The 25,525-nt window shown below is 40.4% G+C and overlaps 2 protein-coding genes across 2 annotated transcripts in view; one reads left to right on the top strand and one right to left on the bottom strand.

Annotated features, from left to right (window-relative positions):
• pccb (propionyl-CoA carboxylase subunit beta) overlaps nt 1-4,328 on the bottom strand; it is an 83,273-nt gene extending 78,945 nt beyond the window's left edge. The window contains exon 1 of the mRNA XM_070883372.1: nt 4,051-4,328. Within this exon, the coding sequence (XP_070739473.1) occupies nt 4,051-4,272 (222 nt within the window). The 5' untranslated portion in view covers nt 4,273-4,328. The remainder of the gene's footprint in view (nt 1-4,050) is intronic.
• Nucleotides 4,329-4,963: 635 nt separating this feature from the next.
• Nucleotides 4,964-17,394, top strand: LOC139265856 (E3 ubiquitin-protein ligase MSL2-like). The gene is made up of 2 exons (XM_070883371.1): nt 4,964-5,905; nt 13,569-17,394. The coding sequence occupies exons 1-2, from the start codon at nt 5,650-5,652 to the stop codon at nt 15,197-15,199; spliced, it is 1,887 nt and encodes a 628-aa protein (XP_070739472.1). The 5' UTR covers nt 4,964-5,649; the 3' UTR covers nt 15,200-17,394.
• Nucleotides 17,395-25,525: the final 8,131 nt, after the last annotated feature.

The following is a 25,525-nucleotide window of genomic DNA, read 5'->3' as shown; positions in this document are numbered from 1 at the left end:
GTGACCGACAATCTGAGGAGAGTATTGCAAGTGGCCTCCAGAATGGTCCAGGCAACGGAAACGCTGTTTCAATATGCCAATGGTCTTCTCAATGATGCTGCGCGTCGCAATGTGTGCCATTGTATTGACGGTCAGCTTCCGTCCATGTCACGCGTAGGGGCGTCATGAGCCAGGTGGTCAGGCCGTACCCTTTGTCTCCCAGTAGCCAGCTCTGCCCTTCTGGCTGCTGCTCAAACATGTCAGATATAATGCTGTCGCGTAGGATGAACGCATCATGGGTGCTGCCAGGGTATCTCGCATCGACTGGCATGATACGTTGCTTGTCGTCACACATGAGCTGCACATTGATGGAGTGGAAACCTTTTCTATTCCTGTACTGCTTGGAATCCTCCACAGGTGCTCGCAAGGCTATGTGGGTACAATCAATGCAACCCCGTACCTTTGGGAAGCCAGCAATCCTGAAGAAGCCCACATGGATCGCTTTTGCGGTCATTGGGAAATTGATGAAGTCATTCCTCCGTGCATACAGTGCAGCCATGATCTGGTAAACGCAGGCGTGTATTGCACGTTGAGAGATGGCGCACACATCTCCAGTTGTGGCCTGAAATGATCCCGAGGCATAGAAGGCAAGTGCAGCTGTTACCTTCACTTCAACAGACAAGGCAGTTGGCGTTCTGCTTCTGGGCTGCAAATCTGCTCTCAGCATATCACAGATCTCAACAACAACTTCACTGCGGAAACGCAGCCTTTTGACACAATCAGCCTCGCTCATGTCCAGGTACGAGCACCTGGCTTGACATTGCCGATGTGGGTAAGGTCTCCTGCCCATCAGCCTACGGGCTATGACGTTCCTGGTGCGGTGAGCTCTAGTCAATTCTCTCCTATGCAGTGAATTGCTGGCAAACCATTGCATAATCTGTGGCGTTGACAATGCAGCACCCATTCTGCAATTACAAATTTAAGTTTCAAACTGGCTATCTGGCTGCCTCTCCTTGTCCCCTGGAAGGCTGCTTGCTATGTCTTCGGCCGCCGTCAGCCACTGCCGCCGCCCCTATCCCGTGGCTGAATGGCCTCAGCTTCCCTCACAGCTTGAAGGCTGCTTGCTGTTTCTTCGACTGCCGTCGAGTCACTGACACCGTGCCGTGCCGCCCCTGTCTCCGACATGGAAGGAAGGCCTGCCTGAAGCACTGCAGCTCGAAGGAACATTGAATATTTTGTATTTGCTTTGTTTATAATTTTTTTAATTCAGGATGGCTCTTTATTTGTATAAGCAAGACTGTTGAATGCTTGTAGAATTGAATTACTTCCCTTCCCCCACCCCCCTACACCTGATTTGTAACCTATGCCTGATTTGTAAAGTATAGGCAAGATTTTTCTGAGCGTACAAAAATCTACACTTACTCCATTCTAAGTTAGTTTGGAGTAAGTTTTCATTGTCTAAACTTTCAAAACAGGCGTAAGTGGCCGGACACGCCCCCTTTGCGGAAAAAAAATCTGTTCCAAAATAAAACTGTTCTAACTGACTGGAACTGGAGCAAACTAAATGCCGAGAATTGCAATTTTTAAGATATTCCATTCTAAACCAGTTGCTCAAAAAAAAATAGGAGCAACTCAGGCCGAAACTTGACCCCAATATTACAGTAATGCTACTCCTGGTGTTTGTATTTTCAATGTTTATTTAAACCTGTTTATTTCAGCAGTGAGAGCAGAGAACTTACATAACCAATTGACAGAGCTTTTCTGAACAGTTGCATTAAAAAGTATATTACAGGTACTGTAAGAGTCATTAAACTGCAGCACTGTGAAATATCACAACTTGAAAGCAATCTATATACGGTTATAATTTCAAGGATCAGCAGCATTGCTTTTGGATTACGAACATCACTGCAGTATAATGAAAAGTTAACTGAAGTTTGAAGCACCGACAGATGTAAAAACAATATGAAAAAAGTTTGCGTTTAAACCTTGCTGATATTTACTGCGCCTTGTTTTAATTTCACATAAACCCCCTTTATAATTACAGCTGTCAAAGTAAATACATTCTGACACAGCACATAGTGCAGGGGGAGTATTGACAAAGTGAAATCATCCAAATGTGGTTTTACTAACTATGGGTACAGTAATGTGGTGCTTATGTTACTGGACCAGTAATCCAAAGCTGAAAAGAAATAATTCATAGACTGCAAGTTCAAATCCCACCATGGCAATAGAAAAATTTGAATTCATTTTTTTTTTTAAATCTAAACATTCTTGGTTGCATTCATCAGATCCTGTTACGTCAAACAAAAGAAAAGTCAAAAGATGAGAATATGCTATTTGGCTCATCGAAACTTATCTCAATGCTATCCTAACTCTTCCCACCTTAGCTCAAACTACATTTTGAATATTCCTAATATTTTTTCTCTCGACCTGCTTGGCCTATTATTCCAAACATTTATAAGTGTTTAAGTGCTCCAATAAGTTACAATTCCTACAAGTACCATAAAACAGGCTATTTTACAACTGTTCCTCAATATTTACCAAATATATCCTCCCAAAAACTTAATTTACCTTAATAACTCTTACAATTTGTTTTCTAATTTTCACTTCATTTTCCACTTTGTCATTCAATTCTTCCTCGCTCACAAACTTTAAATAGCAAATGATTTGCCATTGAGTATCCTTCATAAAGCAGCCAAAAGTAACTTGTAGTTGCTTAAAAACTATTAGATTCTACATTACAGAACTAAGAAAAGTGCTATTTTTGAATCATGCAGATGTGGAAATTTTTTGCCAAGCTGTGGTTCTTTAAAATTAGCTACATCATACACAACCAATGGTTCAGACAAAGGATCATTGACCTGAAACATTAACTCTGTTTCTCTCTCCACAGATACTGCCTGACCTGCTGAGTATTTCCAGCGTTTTCTGTTTTTATTACAGGTACAATGAAAAACAGTGACTGAACATAGCACCCATTTTTTTTTAAATCCATAGCGTTAATAATGAATAGATGCTTAAATGTATTTATTATATGTCAATACAGACACACAATAGAAAACTGCAGTGTGAAAAGAAATATAAAGTACCACCCAACCCATTTTTTCCCAATTGCAGGAGACTGCATCCTTACTTTTTGCAAGGAATGCCGGTCTTGTATGAATTGACATTATCGGAGTCAGTATTAGGAGCAACCAGAAGCAAATAAACGCTCAGCATGATAGCACGTTCTCGTTAGTTACCTTACTGCCTTTACAAAACAATTTTTTTAAACTTGTATTTCCGTTTTGAATTTGAAATGTGTGAATTTAATATATGTACATAAGTTACAGTAAACAATTGCTCTAGTTGTAATAAAGAGAATTCAAACTAGTTTAACAACCACCTTGTGATTGCACTAGAGAGGGTACAGAGATTTACGAGGATGTTGCCAGGACTCGAGAATGCTAGCTATGAGGAATGACTGGATAGGCAGGGGTTGTTTCCTTTGGCACAGAGGAGAGCTGAGGGGAGACTGGATTGAGGTGTATACAATTATGATGGGCCTAGATAGAGTGACTAGGAAGGACCTATTTCTCTTAGAGAGAGCAAAATCAGGGGCTTTAAAAGCAATTGGTAGAAGGATTAGAGAAAAGTTGAGAACTTTTTTTCATCCAGAAGGTGGTGGGTATCTGGACCTCACTGCCTGGAAGGTTTGTAGAGAAACCCCTCATTGCATTTTAGAAGTACTTGCGATGCACTTGAAATGCCGTAACCTGCAAGGCCATGGGAAAAAAGAGAGCAGAAAAGTGGGATTGCTCTTTTTCGGCTGGCACAGATACAATGGGCCGAATCGCCTCCTTCTGTACCGTAAATTACAATGATTCTAACCGGGATTCGTGACCCTGCTGGCCAGCCGGTGGGACCAGGACTCTTACCAGATTGGAAACGGATCGCTGCTCCTCGTGATGGGGAGGTTCACAGATTAAATAACAGTGACAATTACACAGAAGATAAAAGTTGAACTGATGTCTTTATTGTCTAATAGTTTCAAGCCGGTAAAACACTGCCACGGGTGATAATCAAACGTACCCGCTTGTGCTGGGCATCTATCCTGTGCTGACCTCCTCCCAGCATCGCCCTTTGAGACTTCCTCTCGATTCTCTCCTGCACGGTCAAGTTACTAACTGAACACCATTGCCTGGGCTGCTCGGTAGCTCTGGTCGCCGCAGAAACAGGTGAAATATATTTGCTGAGTCGCCACCCGCCTGTCAGTAGCCGGGAACACGACAACACCATTAACCCCACCGCCATGATCCTCAAAGGAGTTTCAGGCTCCCGGCGAGTCAAACTCACCCGAGAGCTGCGGCGCGTCGGTTGATTGGCACCCCAGGCAACCAATCGGTTTCTCAGCCGCGACGCTAGCAACGATCTCAGCCAATGAAATCGAGGAAGGCGGGTTCAAATACAGCAGGCTCGATTGCGGGCGTGTTGAATCGTACATGCGCAATGCGTTTTTTGTAAAGATCGCAGCTTGTCTTCTGGGAGTTGTGGTTCTCAGGGAAGCATTAAAATGAAGGCACGAGCCGTCATCCCCCCCAGTCAAAACTACAGATCCCGGCGTGCCTCAGCAGCGAGCTCCGCCCGTTGACGAAGGACCTCGGCGGGTGCCTTTATTATTGGCTGAGCGGGCTGTGCGCCATCCGAGCAACCTCCCGTATAAAAAGGGACTCACTCGCCCTCGCACGCAGAAAATCCCCTTCAAAAAAAAGCATTGCGAGCGCGGACAACGGGAGACGGTTTCAAAACATATCCTTATCGAGACCAAAGCAGGCAAAATAAAACTTAAACCGAAGGCAATTATTTGGTACCTCAATCTGCATTAAAAAGGATATAATTAGTGGCAGGAAGGGGCTTTTTTTCCACCCCTCCCCTCAAAAAAAAATGAAAGCGATCAGGCATTTGGAAAGGCGCTTCGTCTTACCTTCTTTTTTCTTCCAGTCACGTGACTGGCGCTCGAGCTCTTTCCGTTTTTTCCTCTTTAAACGAACGTTTCCACCATTTAAAAAAAACCTCGCGCACCCCCCGCCCGCCTGCCTGCCGCCTCTCGCGCTTACTCCCCAACCCGGGCAGAATTTAAACAGGGGGCGGGATATAACCGTCAGCGGGGCAGCCTGCGGGAGAAGGAGCGAAGCGGCCGCCGCCAGCGCGGGGAGGATGAGGATGAGGATGGTGTCGATGTCGGGGCGGGTTGCGAGGGGTTGAGCTCTGTCGTTCGCACGCTCTTTTTTCCCCCCCTTTCCCTTTCCCTTGCCCCTTGGCTTTTCTTTGCCCTCCCTCGCAAAGCCGAGGACTCTGAGGAGGAGAGGAGGGTGTGTGTGTTGTTGGGGGTTTGTCGAGGGGGCTGCGGGAGGGAGACGGGGGGTGAGTTCTGGCGAATGGCGAGAGGTGCGCGGCCCAGGCCCCCCGCGCTCGAGTTCAGCGGTAGGTGCCGATCGCCAGAGGGACGCGGAGCCCGCAGCCAGCGCGGCTCGGATGGGGACGCCGCCCGCGGGTAGTCGGCTCGACGCCACCGCCGCCGCTGTTGTTGTTATGGCTCTGGGCGAGGAACCGAGCCGCCAGAGACTGCAACACGCCGAGCAGGGAAACGGCAGCAGCAGCGGCCCCGCCGCTGACACCTCGCTCTATTAAATGGACGTTGGAAACGCCGCCGCAACTGGGCGTCGGAGAAAGAGGAATCGGAAATCTTCTCGCCGGCGGCAGCAGCAGCATCGACAGAACGGCCTGGCCCGCGCCGCCGCCGCCATGAATCCGGTCAACGCCACCAGCCTGTACGTGTCGACCTGCCGCTACATCATGCAGTGCGAGCCGCAGGAGCCCGGCTCCTTCTCCGAGCTCTACAAACTGCTGCCCTACCTGCGCCAGTCCCTCTCCTGCTGCGTCTGCGGTGAGTGTTTTAGAAGCGCCAGAAAAAATAATGACTGCCTCACAAAAAAAAAGCACACGCTGTCTTTATTTTGCAAAAGGAGGAGAGGGGCGGTGGAGATCTGTGCAGTTATATAACGAGCAGACGCTCCTCTCTGTTATATTTTTGAGCCTGATTTTCCCCCCCTCTCTTTCTCCATGTGTATTCTGTATGGAGGATTTGTGCATTGCACCAGAGGCCTGTTCTGCTCACCACCATTAACTGCATCTGATTTTTTTCCCCAAAGCTTTTCGATGCACATTGCAAATTGTGCATGTTCAGTTGTAAATTTGTGTGTGTGTTTTTCTTTTACCTTTTTCTCCTTGAGTGCAAGTGGCGTAGTTTCCTCCTCCGCTTGTGTTGAGATGTATCCTTTGCATTGCACCAAGAAGCCTGCACTGTTTACAGTATTAGGACAGCAATTCTGCATTTCTTATAGCACAAACCTGACTGAGTTATACATTTTAAGCACAACAGTTAGAACAACGTTGTTGTGTAATTGGATAGTGATGTTTAGGAAAATATTTTTCCATACCTAGCTGGCTTAAGATTTATCTAGCATTGCAGCTGAGGTCTGCACTGAAGTGTTTGTTTTTATCTTGGCCGAAGACTGGGGTTTTTTCGCGATTAATTTAATACAGTATTTGAAGTGATCTTTGTATAATCGGGTCTTTTTCAGAATAACAAGAGGGCTGCAAATTGCACGTTTGTACAATGTGTTTTCCTGTTTACATTGCAGCAGAAGCCTGTAGTGTTGTCAAAGCTGTGGAGCTCCGTTGAATTTAGGGTTTTCACCCATAACTCGACCGTATTAAAGTACGGCTTAAACACTTACTGTACTGATTTACTGTTTTTCGTTGCAACAGGTCTGTGCTTTTTATAATATAGATCACAAACACAATTTGTAATTTTCCTACAAGCCTGTAAGTACAAAGATGACAACATTATTTTAATGTCCTGTATTCACCGAATGCTCGATTCATTTGTTCCGGTTCTTTGTGCATTTCTCTGTTGTAATCCGAGATCTCAAGAAATAAGCTTGATGGCTTGCAATTTGCATTTCTCTGTCTTGAAAACAAAAGTTACCACGTGTTCGGGGAGATCGATGGTTTTATTACCACGTAACAGTATGTGTTTCTAGACAGATGATTTCAATTCATCTATGATTCATTTCATTTTTAATGTGGAACAGTATTATTAAATGGAATGAGTCTGTGGGTAGTGACAGAGAATGTTTCTTTTAAAATTTGTTCCCGCTTTTTCTTTGCAATTGACCAGCTAGTTTTGTATTAATGTGAATGGGAAGCCTAGTAGTTTGAAATCCCCGCTCCGTTGCGTAGGCGAGTGTAAACCCCTTTTTTAAAATCTGGTTACAAAATTGGGAAATCTTTTATAAAGTAATTCACTGCTAGTTGTTACCAATTGTGGATATAGACTTGATCTTGTTTTATTAAAAGTTGTAATTTTGCATTAGTTGACCCAAGAGGAATAGGTCCACTATACCAGGACGCTTTTGTATTCTGCCCAAAAGTAAACACGCGCACGTGTTTGCTCTGAGGCTTCGATCTGGAGACGCAGCAAGTTCACCCAATGAGCACCTCGGCTTCTATCGGAATCCATTACTTTGTCATCCTTCTCCTTTTAGATTATTACACTTTTCATATATTCGATTTAATTCCAAAAATTACATCAAAACCTATCTTATCCGTAGTTATATATTTTTTTATAAAGTTTAGACAACTTTGCGTGGAATGGTTAATCTGACGTTTTTTGAGGAACTTAAGTATGGTTTGGTAAATGTCACTCTCGGCTTCCATAAGATGGTACATTTACTGATCTTTTGAAGTGATTGAGGTATAGGAAAATTGTTCCTCCGTGTATATTGATAAAAGGTTCTATTCATTTTCCTGCATTCTTTCAGGGTATCCTTTTGTATTGTCGATGGAAATTCTCCCATTTTATGATGCAGTTTAATTTTAAGTCCTGTTTAAATTTGTATTTTTTTCCAAATATCTTTTATATTTTGGCCCCCCAGTAACCTTTTACCTGTTCTTCACCCCCTGTGACCTTTTTAGAGTAGCCAAGGATGACAGGCCTTCTGCTTAAAACATTTTTGTTCTCTTTGTAGGGAATCCTCTACTTGGCACTCTACTGATAGCACAACAAAAGTTGGGATTGGTTGTGGGAATCTTGGGTATACACCTGAACCCTGACAACCAGTGGCTGTTGAATTGCTAACTTGCTACACTGCCTAATGTTGGCTGATTCCTTGTTGGGCACTTTTAAGACACAACATTATTTCTTTTTAAGCCATAGGAAGGTATGTTTAAATGTGGATTTGAGTAAAGGCCACGCAGAGTAACAATGCTGTTTTGAAGTTTTCTACATGGGTGATCCCTTTAGTGTTTTTTTATCTTGCCTTATGGCTCTTGCAGTTAAATCGAAAGATAATTTCAATACACTTTCTTGAGGTAAACAGTGCAAGTAGTGTTTAAGGTCTCACTTGGGAATTTTATTTATATGTAGAATGCTATGTAGTCTTTATTAACTAAAATTTCAAATAGTAGTAAAATACCTTTTTATCAGCATTTAAGAGTCCATGGTGATAAATACTCCCTAGTGTTTGTTGTTTCTGCTAAATATGGAAAGGAGAAAGCATGTTGATATATAGTTTTGTTGTGGTATCATAACACTCAATTACCACAATAGTAGTTTTGATAAATGGTTATGGTAAAATACAAATTATTGAACAAAGATAAAAGGTCATCCAAATGTGTGTTTTAAATGGCTTTTACTGAAGGGGTGAAGATCAAAAATGGCATTAAAGAAGAAATACTAGTCCTTTTAATGTTGGTAATTGATTTGAGCTCCCCGAGTGTGTTTCCAGTGTTTGTATGTTTGTGTGTGAATAGTTTTGTTTTATTTTTAGACTGTGGCTTTTGGGATGCAGGCTTGTGGAGCGTAGAGTTTGAATGAAGCCAGTGATTCCTTCCCGATTGTCAGTTTTGTTCCCTTTACCCTTGGATCCATCATAGTGAACAGTTGTCTTGCTAAATCCTCAATGAGATCCCTGGCTATAGCTCTGATCTCTGGGCCTGTGCATATAAAGTATCTGAAATAACACTTTGGATAACTGTTTATGTTGCAGTATGCTTGATTTAGTTTAGTTCAGCAACTTGCTATATTCATGAAAGTATTAAGAGAGCAATTTTTGGTGGTGGGGGTGCCATGATGAGGTAATACCTGGTTCAGCTGTTGGGGATTGCAGAAAAGCTACAGCTTGAGGCCCTGTTTCCAACTCTCCAATCACTTGAGGGACAGACTGTTGGATGGGAGAGGGAGAGATGCCACTTTACATGGACTTGCAAGGAAAGAGAGAGAGACCCTCTTGCAGTGTTTGGGGATATTTTATATTTTTACCTTTTCTTCTCCTCTTTCTTTCCTCCCCCCCCCCCCCACCCCCCACCCCCACCCCCCACTCCCTCGAGGTGCCACAGCTAATTGTGAGGTTGATTTATACAGCTTGGTACAGGTCCAGGGAAGGGCTTCAGCCCCAAAGTCAAACTATGGGAGAGATACCAGACTTCTGAATTGAGATACATGAGGTGAGCACATTGTGCCCTGAAGGGAGGAAGGAGAACCTGATGAGGTGCTTCATTCCTGCATACTTACACCCTTTATATATGTGATCAGTGTCGGGGACAACACTGATTTTTCTTAATATAAAGTGTGGTAAGAAACTTCATCTTGATACAGTATCTTGCTGGGGTTGAGGAAGTGCAGTCAAATATTTTAAGAGAATGTTATTTTTTTAATTAAAAACTCAGAATTCCCACCTTTACTCATTCATACATTGGATAAGCCGTTTTGTAAGAGATGGCTAGTTGGTTGGTGCCTGATATGGTTTATATGTCTGCCTCATTGTTTGGGCGCCGAACTCTGGGCAAAGTGCCAAGAGTCAGGTCATTTAGTATGCATTAGGGAAAATAGCAAGGATAATCTGCAAAATGTGTATGCAATTAGTCCAAATCAGAAATGACAGAGAAAATGTATCCAGATTTACTTCCTGCAGTTATCTTTTTTTTTTAAGTAATCTTATTACATTTCCCAGTATTCTATTCTGTAAAAAAAAATGTGCAGGACTATGGGAAAAGAGCTGGGGAGTGGAATTAATTGGATAGCTCTACTTAAGAGCCAGCACAGGACTGATGGGCCAAATGGACTCTTGTGCTGTATAATTCTATGATTTACCTAATAATTTTAGTGCTCATTTTAAGAATCTTGGGATGTAATAGGCAGTCTTGACATTTCATCTAAATAAATGTGGGTAATTTGGTGATATCTTCAGTCCAATTTAAGATTGAGTACAAATTTGAGATTTTAAAAGTTGAAAACAAAGTAAAACCTTCAATGCTATTTACATGGTACTCGCAATTACAGGATAGTGACAGCTGTATCAAATGTAAAATAGAACTCCCTTAACATTAATTTAATACCGGAGAATAGTTCATATTAATATTGTTTTGGCAATCCTGTAAGATTTGCAGTAGACTTCCAGTAGATCAGCTTGTTGCAATTTTAATTGAGATCTCTTAACACAAATACTTAGTACCATATTAACGAGGCTGTCTTGTATGCCATTAGAAAAAAAAAGGTGTTTTATTTTTTTATATAGCGATTCCAGATTTCGACTACTCTTTGCGTTAACTAGTGCTTCCTGATTTCACTCCCAAATGCCAAGCTCTAATTTTAAGAATATGCCCTCTTGTTCTGGATTCCGCCACCAGAGGAAATAGTTCACTATCTACCCTATCGAATCCCGTTATAATTTAAAAAAAATGATTAGATCATCCCTCAACTGTCTAAGATCAAAGCAACACCAGCCAAATTTATGTAACCTGTCCTGGTATTTTAACCCTTTAAGCTCTGGTATCATTCTGGTTTGTAACCTCTGGTATCATTCTGTGTTGTAACCTCTCCAAGGCCAATATATCTTGCCTGAGTTTTGGTATCCAAAACTGAATGCAGTACTCATTGATTATTTGTGATTTGCAATTGCTATTTTAGAGTTGAGAAAACAAAAGTTTTTAATCCAAAATTGGATGGTATTCTGTCAGTGTTCACTGACACCTGAGAATTGAGTTATAGTTTATAGTTGTTGATTGTAATAATTACCATTTTTTTAAATTGTGTTGGATTTAGTTGTGGTGAACAGCCTACTACCGAAATGTTGATGTGTTTCTTTGCTTTTTATTACTTGGTTCAGAGGAACCTAGGGAGTTGTGAGGTTACTAACTCTTACTCTGTTGTACTCTGCCACCTGGTAGTGCAATAGAAAATTGTAGATGAAGGCAATTAAGGTGAAATTATATTGTTATGGTGGTTACTAGTTCAGCCATTTCACTGCAATAGTAGAATGTCTTCAGTTGTAATTACCGGTAAGTATTTCAGACAAAGCCAGCAGTACCAAGTTTTGGAAGATGTTACCTGTTGATGAGGGGGCAGAGATAGAAGAGTTAAAAGATGAGCATTGCTCATGATTTTATCACTAAGGATACAGAAGGGGAAACAATATGGTGCAGTAACAATTTGTTTACTAGCATGTTCACTACTATTGTAGGTTTCCATGTAAGATTGCTGCTGCAAAACAAAATGTATTTAACTGTCGGCCTATCTCCTGGTCTAAAATGTACCCAGCAAAGTTAATATCAATAGCAAAAATGTGTTTCATCAGTTGAGGAAAACATGCCTGCCCCATATGTTGTTTGCCTTATTTTAATGAAACAAAAATTCAGTTCAATGTCCCATCACCAAACAATTTTGTTACATCTTTAACAAGAAATGCATTTGTCTATACATTACTTTATAAAGTTAGCCTGTGATGTCCAGGAACACCAGCTTATTGGGTTAGTTTCAATATGTCAGCTTCCAAATATATTCTTTAAATTGCAGCAGATACTCCTTATTTTTTTTAACTTTATTTGAACCCTTGTACTATGGTCAGACATTGATTTATGTATCCCTGATGTGTTTACTCAAGAGGTTGATGTGGAAGTCCCAAGATGTTTTGGCTTATGCTTACTAGGCAGACAAGCAATAGCTTATTTCTGTCCCTTGTGAGGAACATTACATTTTAAGAAGAACATCATTTCAAATTTGATGTTTAAATCTTTTCTTGTAAAATAGCTAGTGTACTATTGGTTGACTGTGTTCTTATTGTATAACATTGCAGTCAATTTGTGCTTTGGATATGTTGCACATCATTACACATGTTTAAAGCTATTTTATTTTCTCTGACTTTTGTGTAAGTCCATATTCGATCAGTTTTGCAAGTGTTGAGAACTTAATTGTTGAGAACTGCAATTTAAATGATTTGTAGCAATCTTGGGCATTTTAGAATGGCAGTAAGTAATGGACAAGATACTAATCAACCAATTGGTCTCATTCTCTTTAATTGAATTGTTCGTTTGAGCACTCTCGTGGAAATTATCTATGACTGAAGCTGTTGGGGGCATGTCTTTTAAAATATATGTATACATGGTGCACGTTAATTGAATTGCTGCTGTTTTAGGCAGGTGACATTGAAAAGAAATGTACAAAACTGTTTAACATGGGCAAAAGTGAAGATCAGCTATTCACTTCAAATTGCTTTATTCACAAAATAATTGTTTATGCATTTAAATTGCCTATCTGTTTTCTCGTCCTCACTTTTTTTCTATGTTGTACCTAGCCTAATGCTGTTTGCATATTTTGTATGTGAGGATGCAAATAGAATGTTACTTAGTATTGTGTTGGTATGGTATTAGTTTCCACCCCTATGATTAAAATAATTTTTCACACACACACTTCTCCCATACAACAGTTTATCTCCCTAGGTCCAAAGTGATAGCATAGCTTCAGGAACAAAATACCAATTACTTGACATAGCAAACTTCAATAAGAGAGCTTTATTCACAATCAATGAAGGCATAACACGAGTGGAATATTAAGTAGGAAGTATCAGTATAGAGCAAGTTTATGAGCTCTTGCCACCCTATTAAAGAGGAATCTGATTGGCATTATAATTGTGGCTGTAAAAGCCCACTTATAAGACATTTACAATAGTTCTGGTAGAGGAAGCAGTTGCCTGAAGAACACACGTTCTCCAGTCTGCTCCACCACCCTACAAATCATTTACTAACAAATGGCATAATAAAACCATTAATTTTTGTGAATCTTTTTTTGCATGCACTGTAGTCACTATCATGCTGGTATTTGAAGGCTGTAATCTATAAATAGGAATAAAGTTGCGAATTACTTGCGACAAATTGTTCAAAAAGGTTTTTTTTGTATCAAACTATCAACTTTGTTTAATGGCAAAATGTAAATTAATACATTTCAGTAATTTTTTAATCTTTTCTCCTCTTCCTTCACCGTGGGAGAAAATATAGAATGGGCAGAGCCATTGTAGTGGGAATTGTTTCTGTGAGAAGTAATGTGTCAGCAATTTGCTTAAAAAAAATTACAAGATATAAATTGTCTTGAAAATGAATGGGAAACAAAACTGAAGAAAAAGCTTCAAACTTTTACATCTAATACATTACTGAAGTTTCAGTAATCTCATCAGCAGTACATTCCAGATATGAATACTTTTTTTCTTTTACAGGAAACCTACTGAAGGATCCAATTGCTCCGACAAACTCCACTTGCCAGCACTATGTCTGCAAAATGTGTAAAGGTAAAAAGATGATGATGAAGCCCTCCTGTAGTTGGTGCAAAGATTACGAACAGTTTGAGGAAAATAAACAGCTGAGCATCCTGGTGTGCTGCTACAAGAAACTATGTGAATATGTAGCTGAGTCCCCAATTTCACAGCATCTAGCTACGGTAATGGATGGTGCCCCTGACATCTTATCCCTGCTGCAAGAGGGGCTATCGTTGGATGAAGAGAGGCAAGGGACTTCCGCTATGGCCAGTGCTTTAAATATGTCAAGTTCGCCAACCCCGTCAACCTCAGAATGCGCCAGTGACTTGGAAATGGCAGCAACACCACGAATCATTGAAAATATTCAAGACAGTGAGCGAGTTTCAAGTAATACTGAACTGACCTGCTCTAGTTTCAATGGGTTGCCTGGTTGCAATGGACTTCCAACTGGTGAATTTACTGTAAATATTATTTCTTCGGAAAATTCAGAGAGGCTCAATGCATCCTGCACTGGGGAGGACTTTAAAAATAGGGATTTTTCTGACAGTTTGCAGACAGTCAACGAAGTAGTTTCTTGTGGTAATGTCGATGTAGTGGGAGTTGACATTTGTGGCTATGGTGAAGACATAAAGCCTATTGGTTCTTTGTTATTTACTGATGGACATGTATTTCAAGACTTGGAAACTGTTGCAAATAATCTTGAGGCCTGCAGCAATTATTCACAACCTGTTTCTGAGGAAAGTGCACCCAATGGACCTCTTATAGATGCCAAACCCATCTCCTTGCCTCCTAAAAGCAGTATTTTTGTTTCTAGCAATGTACCCCCTCACGGTATTCCCTGTGTAGCAGCAACACCTAAAATTGTACGGGGCAATCGCAAGCGATCTCGATCAGAGAGCGACAGTGAAAAAATTCAGCCCCTACCTATTTCCAGCATTATACATGGCCCACCATTAGGGGCTGCTGCTCCTGTTCCTGCCAAACGAGAGACCAAGTTGTCCGCAGAAACTGTAGCCACAGTGCCAAATGGTGGCACACTAAAAGTGGGCAAATCCTTGCTTGCGGCCAGTAAAAGTGTTAAAAAGCACGGAGAACATGGAGCAAAGAAATCGCACTCAAAAGTAAAGCAGGGAACAACCAAATCTAAAAATAAAGAGAAAGTTCATAGCAGTACTGTAATGCCTGGTAGCCCATCAAAAATAGCATACAAAAAGCCCCAAGAGAAGAAGGGGTGCAAGTGTGGACGTGCTACACAAAACCCAAGTGTTCTTACATGTCGTGGGCAACGTTGCCCTTGTTACTCAAATCGCAAGGCCTGTTTGGACTGCATTTGCCGTGGTTGCCAGAACTCATACATGGCCAACGGCGAGAAAAAGTTGGAGGCTTTTGCTGTGCCAGAAAAGGCCTTGGAGCAGACTAGGCTTACTGTGGGCATCAGCCTAACCAGCATCAGCAACGCGGTGCGGAATGCAAGCACGAGTGCAAGTGTCATCAATGTGACAACGGGGTCACCCATACCAACTTTCCTAGCTGCCAGTCCACACGACGACAAAAGCTTGGATGAAACTATTGACTATAGATATGACTGTTAGATTGGAATCGATCTGGTAGACCTTAGACTTGTCCCTGTTCATGGGGATGGCTACAACATTAAGGCAGCTATAGTTCTGTTGGGGAAAAAACGTAGTTGAACTTGCCGTAGTGCTTTGGGTATAGATCACTTGAAGTAAATGTAAATCATCAGGCTTGGTTCCAAAAAGGAGGAATAGGTTAATTGGTTGAATATGATGTAATTAATGAACTGTTACAAGTGGTTTATACTGAATGATCTTTGGCAAGAGAAATTTGACCTCATTGTTGCTGCTTATGCATTGTGCATAATCGCAAAAGGTTAAGGTGTAATTTAAAAAAGCAGAAAATGGTGAACTACAGTACGAACAGTTTAAAAATTACATGTAGAATATAATGTCACTTTTTTATATGCAGATTATTTTTGTGTTCTCTAAATCAAAAAAAACATTGGTTTTGTTTTATTTTGGTAATGTCATTAGATGACCCAAGAATATATTTAAAACAAAATGCCTCATTATTTTCTGATGACTGCATTAGCATGGATCAGTTGCACAAAGCAAAACACTCCCATTACACCTGTGTAGTTGCAGATTCAAGTAGAAATGAGGATGACACTTTAGAACGCACATGATATATTTTCTTCCCTCAGGTCTGCTTGCTGTTTCATTAGGAGAACCATCTGGTGCTCAATATGTAATTCTGTCATGAATGGTGGTTGCTGGAAGACCCCACCCCACCCTGCACATGCACTTAGATGCCTACAATTGGAGAGGGTGTCGGAGCCAACGAAAGTGTGTACAGATGAAGTTTATTGAGTCGGTTAAGTTGTGCACAAGTGTGCTAATCTGGCCAGAAATATTTTGTGCAAGCATTTCTCTTCACTATCTGAGGGGATTATTCTATTAAGAATTTACAGAGGTGTATAATAATTTGATATAATGCTGGATGCACGCCACTGTCTCCAGTGGTGATATGAAAAACAAAGTGGTGAAGAATTTACATTTATTCGCCTGAAATGTGCATGTTAAGGCAGTGCCTCTGCATTACTGGCTGTCTGCCATTGGGTAGCATAGCACTTATTGTGTAGTACTATATTTACAAAGTGCAGCCGTGCCTTCTAGTGCCAGATAGTTAGTACTGCAGCTGACAGATAATTGTCAGCATGTCTGACTAAAATAAATGCTATATGTTTTAGCCACATTGGCAAATTCCGGTTTCACATTTGCAAAAACCCAGCTGAGTAACAAAGCAACCAGCACCTGTGACATAATGTGCAATTTGGCCCACATGTTCATATAAAATTGAAAGGAATAAATACCATAATTTTTACTAAGGCACTTCAAAAAATGGGGACTAGTGCATGTGCTCTTCTCTTCCCCCTCATCCCTTTTTTAAAAAATCCAGTATTTTATCATTAATAATATCTCTCAATCCCGTTACATGTGTCCATGTGGCTGAACTGCTTGTACCACTGTCCACCATTGTAATGATGTATATGAAATTACTCCTCAGCCTCACTTCTGGTTTGGCACATAGCATGCAGAACAATGGTTACTCACATAGTGTAAATGTGCAGGAAAACTTTCACATGCAGAAAGAGATCAAATGGCACCTTTTGTTTTTATAGTGTAGCTGGTGTCATTTCCTGTGAATGTGGTCAAGTAGCGTTTTGAAGCCATAGGAATAATGTGATGTTTGTGTCCAGTCTGTACTTTAATTTTTTTGTTTTTTGTTTTTTTCTTTTTTGTTTTGCAAGAAGAATTGAAAACTATTTTTGATAATGAGAGTAAATGGTGGAAAATGCTTCTTCAGTTTTCTTGTCTTTTTTGGCACTTAAGGCACCTACATTTTTTTTAATTTTTTGACGTCCGTAGTAGATTAATGTCTTAGCAAAGCTATGTTTCTTTGTATTTGTGTAATGTGATTTCTGTATGCTGACCAAAAACTTCCATTAGTTGAGTAGGTGGTTGATCCTAACTCTCGCATGAACCCTATACTTGCTGTTCGAGCATTGAAAACAGAAATACTGGTATATCACCAAGAAAGTCCGCGGAACCATTTCATGACATTTCTGCAAAGCTGTGAAGCTGTATTAACACTGTTGTTTTCCTGTTACTCGTGGTAAAAGTTGGTGCAGATTCCATTGAGGAACCTAAAAAAAAAATTCCTTAAATTTTTTTTTTAATGCTGGTATACTCACTGCCACTTTTCCGGAACATGTATGAGAAAGTAATGAATAAATACATTAGTTTTATACTACTCTGGTTTAGCTATATTCAGGGTGCAATGGTTAAATTACTGTATTGGCCATAAGATGCAAAATATTTGTGTATTTTTACAGTATATCCAGTCAGTTTGGCTCTGATTTCAGCTTTGACAAGATTAAATGACTGGACTTGCAGTCTAGTACTTGCAAGTTTTTTATTTTGGATTGGCAGGAAACATAATTGTGTTGGTCAAAAAGAAGTATGGCAGAACAAAAATGTTTTAAAAAGGGGTTATCACCACCAGTGCTCCCAACTATTTGTGACAATGAAATTATTTTTTTCTTAATTATCCTGAAATAATTCTAAATTGAGTCTGATGGCGTTGATAGGAATGCTATTTTGAAGGAGTTAGAGTGCAATGGAGCTGAATTAATATTGGCAAGAGATGTAGTCATTAATTGAGGGTGCTTTACTGTCACTTCAATTAGGCTATATTAATTCAGCTTACGTACTGTCAGATTGAGTGGCTCCTCATAACAAGAGCCGATAGATATCATTAGCCCTTAATGTTGAGACAAAATAAAAAATGAGGAGACAGCCTGGAGCACTAGTCTGTTACGTCATGGCAGTGGGGGAGCATTTGGTTAACAATCTTCACTGCTGCTTGGGGTGGAGGTGCAAAGTTAATTGTCAGTTACATCCTTGTAGGGAAGAATGTATCAGAGTAGCTCCTTCCACCCCTTCAGTATATTGGTGGCTTCCTGTGACTAGTTTACCTGCTTCCTAGCCACGGGTTATACTTGGACACCAGAGGAAAAAAGATGCCCTGAAAAACAAAATGAATTAATATTTTCTTTCCTCTTCTGAAGTTGCTGACTTTTTCTGGAATATGATTCCACAAGGGCTGGACCCGTCTGGTATTTTATCCAGGCAGTCATTCTTGACATTTTGGTATCAGCAGTCTTTTTGCCTGCAACGGGCATAGCAGCTGAATCTAATATGCATGGTTTCACACACTTTCCGGCAGGGGCCCTGGATAGTGATGGGGATGGTATTCTCTTTTTCCTTCCTCCAGCCCAGACCATTGAGCTTTAATTGTGGTTTCCCAACTACTGCTTCAGCTGAGATCAGCTAACTTGGCACAAACTGGGGATTAAACTTGGGACCTTTTGATCTAGTGGTCCCTTTGCTCACTAGACCATCAGAGGAGTGTGGAGCCCCAAAAATCCTGGAAGTCTGCTCCATCAGCACATGTTGGAATGAACCCCCAACTCCAGCTCAGAGATCCCAAGGGCTAAATAACTAGAATGGGTGCATCAAAGACAACTGCCCTGATGTCAGGGCAGCACTCGACTGTTCTGACAGGTGGACCCTGAGACCCTTTCTGGGCCAAAGACAAATTACTGTTAAGTTCTCTTTTTCTGTCGGTGCAACTTGAAGGGTTTTTTTTTTTAAGTAATCGATCAACTCCGGGATTGTTAACTTTTTCTCTGGAGCTTCTAGGGCCACAGTGGGAGAGCCTTTTTAAGGGTTTGATTTCCCAGAGAAGCTTGGGCACTATCAACCCCTCTCTCAAACCTTCCAGCACACTTCCTTCACCGGGGAGGACAAGGACCAGTGCACACTGGGTGGAATCCCAACGTATCTGGGTCCTGCCCTAAATTCCTGCCTCCCCTACCATGGTGAGGGATGTGAACATCAAGCTTTCCACCCTCTCTGCCCCCAGGAATTTATGGGCCTGGATTTTTATCTTCATGTTTCATTTATAATAGTTTATAATTATAAAATGGGAAAATTCATCAAATATATTGTCACAGTACTTTACTTTGTTCACTGCTGTTTTGTATTTGAATGTTAGTGGAATACTATGTACTGAATTGGACCAAAAAGTTTTGTAAGTCTTGGGTGAAGTCCACATGTCATTTTGAATCTTGAGTTCAGGTTTGATTCAGATGCAACTTTGCCCATTTTATAAGGAGCTTGAAAAAGTGCAATCTACAAGTTGAGTGACTGTTCTAATTGCTTACTGTTTAAAGTGAAGTTGTGTTTAAAGTTCTACATTTAATTATAGAACTTATAATGTATTTGATTTTAAAGGAAACATATGCTATAAATTATTCCAGACTTCAAAAAGGTAGCTATTGAGCTTGTTAAATATAATTAGCTGCAGCTGCAGGTGTTTAAAGCCTTGATATTATGCCAGTAGCTTTTTTCTTTATGTACAGGAGAATGCAATGGCATTGTTCATGGATCATCCAGGACATGTCTCTATCTATGTGCTGGTAAATCTGTATGTACATGTTTATAAGGGACTTTGCCATGTTCAAATTGGTTACCGCGTTTACCTAAAAGATCATAAGCGATTACATTTTCTTTTAAGTAGTTAATTGGCCGTAAAGTTCTTTAGGACATCCTGAGGATGTGAAAGGTGCCATATAAATACAAGTTCCTTTTTATGCACTATATTCTGTTTCAACTGTCTCCAGCTGTTGGCCTTTCCCTTTTTCTCTCTCCTATTTTTGGAAGATGTGCATGAATGTCATTTTTCCGGTTGGCAAACAGAGACTAATGGGGTGCCGCAGGGATCGGTGCTGGGTCCTCAACTATTTACAATCTATATTAATGACTTGGATGAAGGGACTGAGTGTAATGTAGCCAAGTTTGCTGATGATACAAAGATTGGTGGGAAAGCAAATTGTAAGGTGGGGACACAAAATCTGCAAAGGGATATAGACAGGCTACGTGAGTAGGCAAAAATTTGGCAGATGGAGTATTAATGTGGGAAAATGTGAAGTTACCCACTTTGGCAGAAATAATAGAAAAGCAAATTATAATTTAAATGGAGAACAATTGCAAAGTGCTGCAGTACAGAGACCTGGGGGTCCTTATGCATGAAACATAAAAAGTTAGTATGCAGGTACAGCAAGTAATCAGGAAGGCAAATGGAATGTTGGCCTTTATTGCAAGGGGGATGGAGTATAAAAGCAGAGAAGTCCTGCTACAACTGTACCGGGCATTGGTGAGGTCACACCTGGAGTACTGCGTACAGTTTTGGTCTCCGTACTTAAGGAAGCATATACCTATATTGGAGGCTTCACTAGGTTGATTCCGGAGATGGGAGGTTGACTTATGAGGGTAGGTTGGGCCTATACATATTGGCGTTCAGAAGAATGAGAGGTGATCTTATTGAAACTCCTAAGATAATGAGGGGGATGCAGAGAGGATATTTCCACTCATAGGGGAAACTAAAACTAGAGGACATGGTCTTAGTTTTAAATGGGCGGCCCCTTATTCTGAGATAAGGAGGAATTTCTTCTCTGAGGGTTGTAAATCGATGTAATTCTCTGCCCCAGAGAGCTGTGGAGACTGGGTCATTGAAAATATTTAAGGCAGAGATAGATTTTTGAGCAATAAGGGAGTAAAGGGTTATGGGGAGCAGGCAGGGAAGTGGTGCTCAGTCCATGATCAGATCATGCATGATCTTATTGAATGGCGGAGCAGGCTCGAGGGCCCAAAATGGCCTACTCCTGCTCCTGTTTCTTATGTTATGTCAGCATCTATCATGCATGCTTGATCACGCAAATTCAAAGGCAGGATGGAGCAACACCATTGAGGAGATTTGTAGACCTCGATAACACTTCAAAATTAATGGATAGGGAGCCAATCGATAACTGAGCACACAGTCTATAGGTGAGTAGGATGGACTTCTCGTGACATAAATCTGGATGAATTACGATTTTTCAAGGGTAGAAGCTGGTGGTGAGGTTGGCACCACCAGGTTCAATTTCTCCAACAAAAACAAGAGAGTATTTCAGTGGCTGCGACAGTGAGGTAAGGATGGTTGTGATATCATGGAGATGGAAATAGGTGGTCTTGGTGGTGATATGTGGGGTTTGAAGATTCTGGGTTTTTCACCAATGCATCACACTGTAGTAAGCAGCTGGGGAGGGGAATGAAATGGGAGCTAGGGTCAGGTTTCTTGTGAGATCAAATGGGGTAGCTTCAGTATTGCCAAAGGTTGGTCTCTGGAAAGAAATATTTGTAAATGTACAATACCATAAATGGCCACATACAGCGCCCATGAATGTTTCACGTCGGTAGTATCTGGGAGCACAAACGGAACATTTTTTACTTCTAAAAGTGGGGACTGGAACCTGCCCACCTCAGTTCTGCTCCTACCTGAGTCGAACTGTAAATAGATAGGACCTGATACCTGGCCCTCAATGCTGCTTTTAATACTAATGACATGATTCTGACCACTAAACTGCAAATAGGAATTCTCACCAAACCGGGAATTCTCACCGACAGTATGCAGAGGCTGGAATCACTGCTATTCAGTTTAGGAGTGCTGCTAAAAAATTCTTGGTCCAGTCTATTAGCAGCCAAACTCCAGTAGGAGAGAGGAGGTCAACAGATGACAATGTAAGGGAGGGAGTGAAGCTGGGAGCAGTACTTTTGGGGTGAGAGGTGCTGAGTTGCTTTAGGGATGAGGAAGGAGAGTGCCAGTATTAACTGGGGGAGAAAAAAGTACTAGAAAGAATGGACCTGACTGGAAGAGAAGAATGCCAGGTTCAATTTAGTAAGGAGATGATGGAGAAAGGTGCCAGTATGGACCGGTAGGGTTGGAGAAGGAGAGTCTCTGTAAAAAGGTAATGTATTGAATGGGGTAGGGTGCCTTTAAATTAGGGTTGAGAAATTGAATGTGGAGGAGTCTGGTTGGTCATTTGAAAATTCAAATGTTGCATTATTTTTACATTAAATATTGTGAAATAGGAGTGTGCTTAAAATTAACTCGAATGTGTAATTATTAAAGATTCACATTTTCTGGGGAGTAAGCCCTTTGTATCCAGTCTTCCCCAGAAATGTACCCCCCCCCCCCCTCCCCATGCAAGTGAAGGGATATGTATATCTATAACATAAGTTACAAAATCTGTAACTAGTTTTGGTTTGTTCCTGAGTTCTCTGTTTGTTTTCTTTTGGCTGACTGCTTTATTGAAGCTGTTGGTCAGCTTTTGATTTTCTAGATTGGCATGTAAGTAAGACAACTGTAATGGTAAAAGCATTATTTATACAGCTGTATATTCAGCTGGTTGGAAACAATAGCCAGTTTGATTTGAAGTTGCGATCTTTCAAGTTGTGAATCTCATTTGAGTAAATCAGTATAGTAAAGTTACTTTTTGAAGTATGAGAAACTTAGGATATTTTTTCCTGCTACAACGAGATAAATATAAATGTACATGGAGCGCACAATTGGTTCAAAATTTCCATATGAATATCCCTATGGGAAAACACATCATAGGACCTGTCACAATTGTAGGTGGTACTGTGATTGAAGTTTTTACCTTGCCTGTCATGTACAATATATGGCCTGCATTTTCCTATATTCCAACAATTCAAAAGTACTTCATTGGGTGTAAGGCGCTTTGGGACATCCTGAGCTAGTGTAAGGTGCTTTATAAATGCAAGTCTTTCTTGAGGTTTTCTTTTATAATATTCATTTAAACTATGCTTTGGACTTTTAAAACTCTGTATACTAAATTGAACTTTTCTGTCCCAGCTCAAATACTATCTTGATTTTTCCTAAACTGATTTTGTTTTTCTCACAGGTAAGTTATTTAAAACTGTAATTTACTGCGTTGTCAAAGGCCAGTAGCACCCTTGATTGAAGTCCTGCTCTGGCTACCGCTCACTTGTTCTTTCTGGTCATATTAGACGATTGCATTCTACTGCAATTCTTTCAATCCTTTCATTATGAAATAATTTTTGTGTCCAGTCAGACGCACTCTTACAATTGGGTCGGTCTCGTGTGCATCTTAACTGCTGAGCTTCTGACTCTCATGATTCCTGCTGTAAATATCTGCTAGATGGTCCTTGCCATTTTTATTTTCTTAAGTTTCAATTCATAAATATATTTGTTTCAGCTAATTAAAAATATTAACCTGTTGCTTGGTTATATGAAATGGCTAATCATTTCTATTTTCCTGTAACATTCTGAAAACTTCCCATAATTTTACTCCATACTGTTAACTTTTAATATTTTACTGAGTCAGATTTGGTCAACTTTTTCAGTTTTTTGTATTGTATATAAATAACATCTTTAGTTTTTGAAGTTTGTATTTCAATTTTGTATTCTATATAACATTTAATTATTTCTATTTCAGAATGTTTCCAATTACAGGTAGCTTGATGTTTGAGGCAACGTGAGCTTCGCAGGCGAATAGTGCCACCTTGACTTCTGGACAGGACACAATGCAATGAACATCAAAAGGCTATCAGATACATGTGAATGATAAACTCTGTTCTTCGATTCACCTTGGGCAAGACCACTAGAGATTGAGTAGTAAATTCAGCAGCAGGAAAATGTCTACTTGGGGGACAGGTGTATATCCAGTGTATCTATGCCTAAGGTGTCGCTGCTTCCTGTTGCTTAACTGGAATTAGAACTATAAGCACAAAAAAAATAGTATTTTAACACAAATTAAAAGCTTTTTCGTTTAAAAATAAATCAGGAACTTCGACAATGGAATACATCTCAACAACAGATTGATTCCCAAATATACCACCTTATTTTTGTTGATTATTTGCCTTTCCAGTCTGCAAATACTACTATTTGTTTCAGGGTTTTCACCTGAGTGCCAACAAAGTAGACTACTGCAGATTTTAGGAACAAGGGTAGGCCATTTAGCCCTTGAGCCTGTTCCACTATTAAATGAGATTCTGGCTGATCTGCGACCTAACAGCATATCCTAATATCAATCTCAAATTTAAAATTAACAATTGATGTAGCATCAATTGCTGTTTGCAGAAGAGAGTTCCAAACTTCTACCATTCTTTGTGTCTAGAGATATTTCCTAATTTCACCCCTGAAAGATCTAACTCCTAAAATATACCCCCTAGTTCTAGACTCGCCAACCAGCAGAAATAGTTTATTTACCCTATCTGTTCAACTTACTATCTTTGAAAACTTTGATTCAATCACCTCTTAACCTACTAAACTCCGGGGAATGCAACCCTAGTTTGTGTAATCTTTCATAATTTAACCCTTTTTGAGTCTGGGTATCATTCTGGTAAACCTATGCTGCACTTCCTCCAAGACCTATCCCTCCTAAGGTGTGATGTCCAAAACTGCTTACAGTACTCCAGGTGTGGTCTAACCCGGGCTTTGTATAGCTGAAGCATGATTTCTAACCTTTTTGTATACTAGTCCTCAAGATATAAAGGCCAGCATTCCATTATTTTTGATTATTTCTGTATCCGTTCATGGAATTTTAATAACCTATGTACCAGAACCCTTGAGTCTCTGGACCTCCACTGTTAGCTTTTCCTGTTCCTGTTATATCCTTTTTTTAGATCCAAAGTGGATGACCTCACATTTGCCTACATTGAAATTCATTTGCCACAGTTTTGCCCATTCACATAATCTGTTAATACCTCTTTGTTATTTTATGCTTCCATCCACATTGCTATCTGTCATTGGCAAATTTTGATATATGGCTTTCTATCCCATCATCTAAGTCGTTGATAAAAACGGTGAATAGTTGAGGCCCCAACACAGATCCTTGCGGGACACCTAATGCCAATTAGAATATTTGCCCATGATCCCTTCACTCTGCCTCCTGCCGCTGAGCCAATTTCCTAACCAAGTCAATAATTTGCCTTCAATTCCACAGGCTTCAAGTTTAGTTAAGTCTCTTATGAGGGACATTATCAAGTGCTTTCTGGAAGTTCATATAAATAACATGTTATAAAAACTTAAACATTTCTATACACATTTATTGATTAGTTTTCTATTATATCTGCATATTCTTTGATGAACCTTTTTTTAAAAAGGACTTTTGGACCAGTTTTGCTCCATTTTCATTTCTTAACTTTGTATCTCCCAGTTAGGTTTCCTGTTCTGATACTGAAATGTTGGGGTGTCAAGTAGATAGAAAGGGGGTGCTAAATAGGTTGGTATCACTCAAAGTTAATAAGACACTAGGTTCGGATGGAATGCATCCTCGAATGCTGAGAGAAGCTAGGGTGCAGATAACAGAAGCTCTGACCACAATGTTTCAATCTTTGGATAGGGAGTGGTGCCAGAGGACTGGAGGATTGCAAATATTACATCTCTGTTCCAAAAAATTGGGAGCGGGTTAA

Source organism: Pristiophorus japonicus, chromosome 6 (genome assembly GCF_044704955.1).
Source record: "Pristiophorus japonicus isolate sPriJap1 chromosome 6, sPriJap1.hap1, whole genome shotgun sequence".
NCBI lineage: Eukaryota > Metazoa > Chordata > Chondrichthyes > Pristiophoridae > Pristiophorus > Pristiophorus japonicus.
Note: the sequence above shows the minus strand (reverse complement) of the source record. Positions and strands in the feature narration are given on the sequence as shown.

Excerpts from the sequence above, each read along its gene's own strand:
- LOC139265856 (XM_070883371.1), top strand. The coding sequence starts at position 5,650 with ATGGACGTTGGAAACGCCGCCGCAACTGGGCGTCGGAGAAAGAGGAAT. Across the intron at positions 5,906-13,568 it reads CCTCTCCTGCTGCGTCTGCG|GAAACCTACTGAAGGATCCA; the intron begins GTGAGTGTTTTA and ends TTTCTTTTACAG.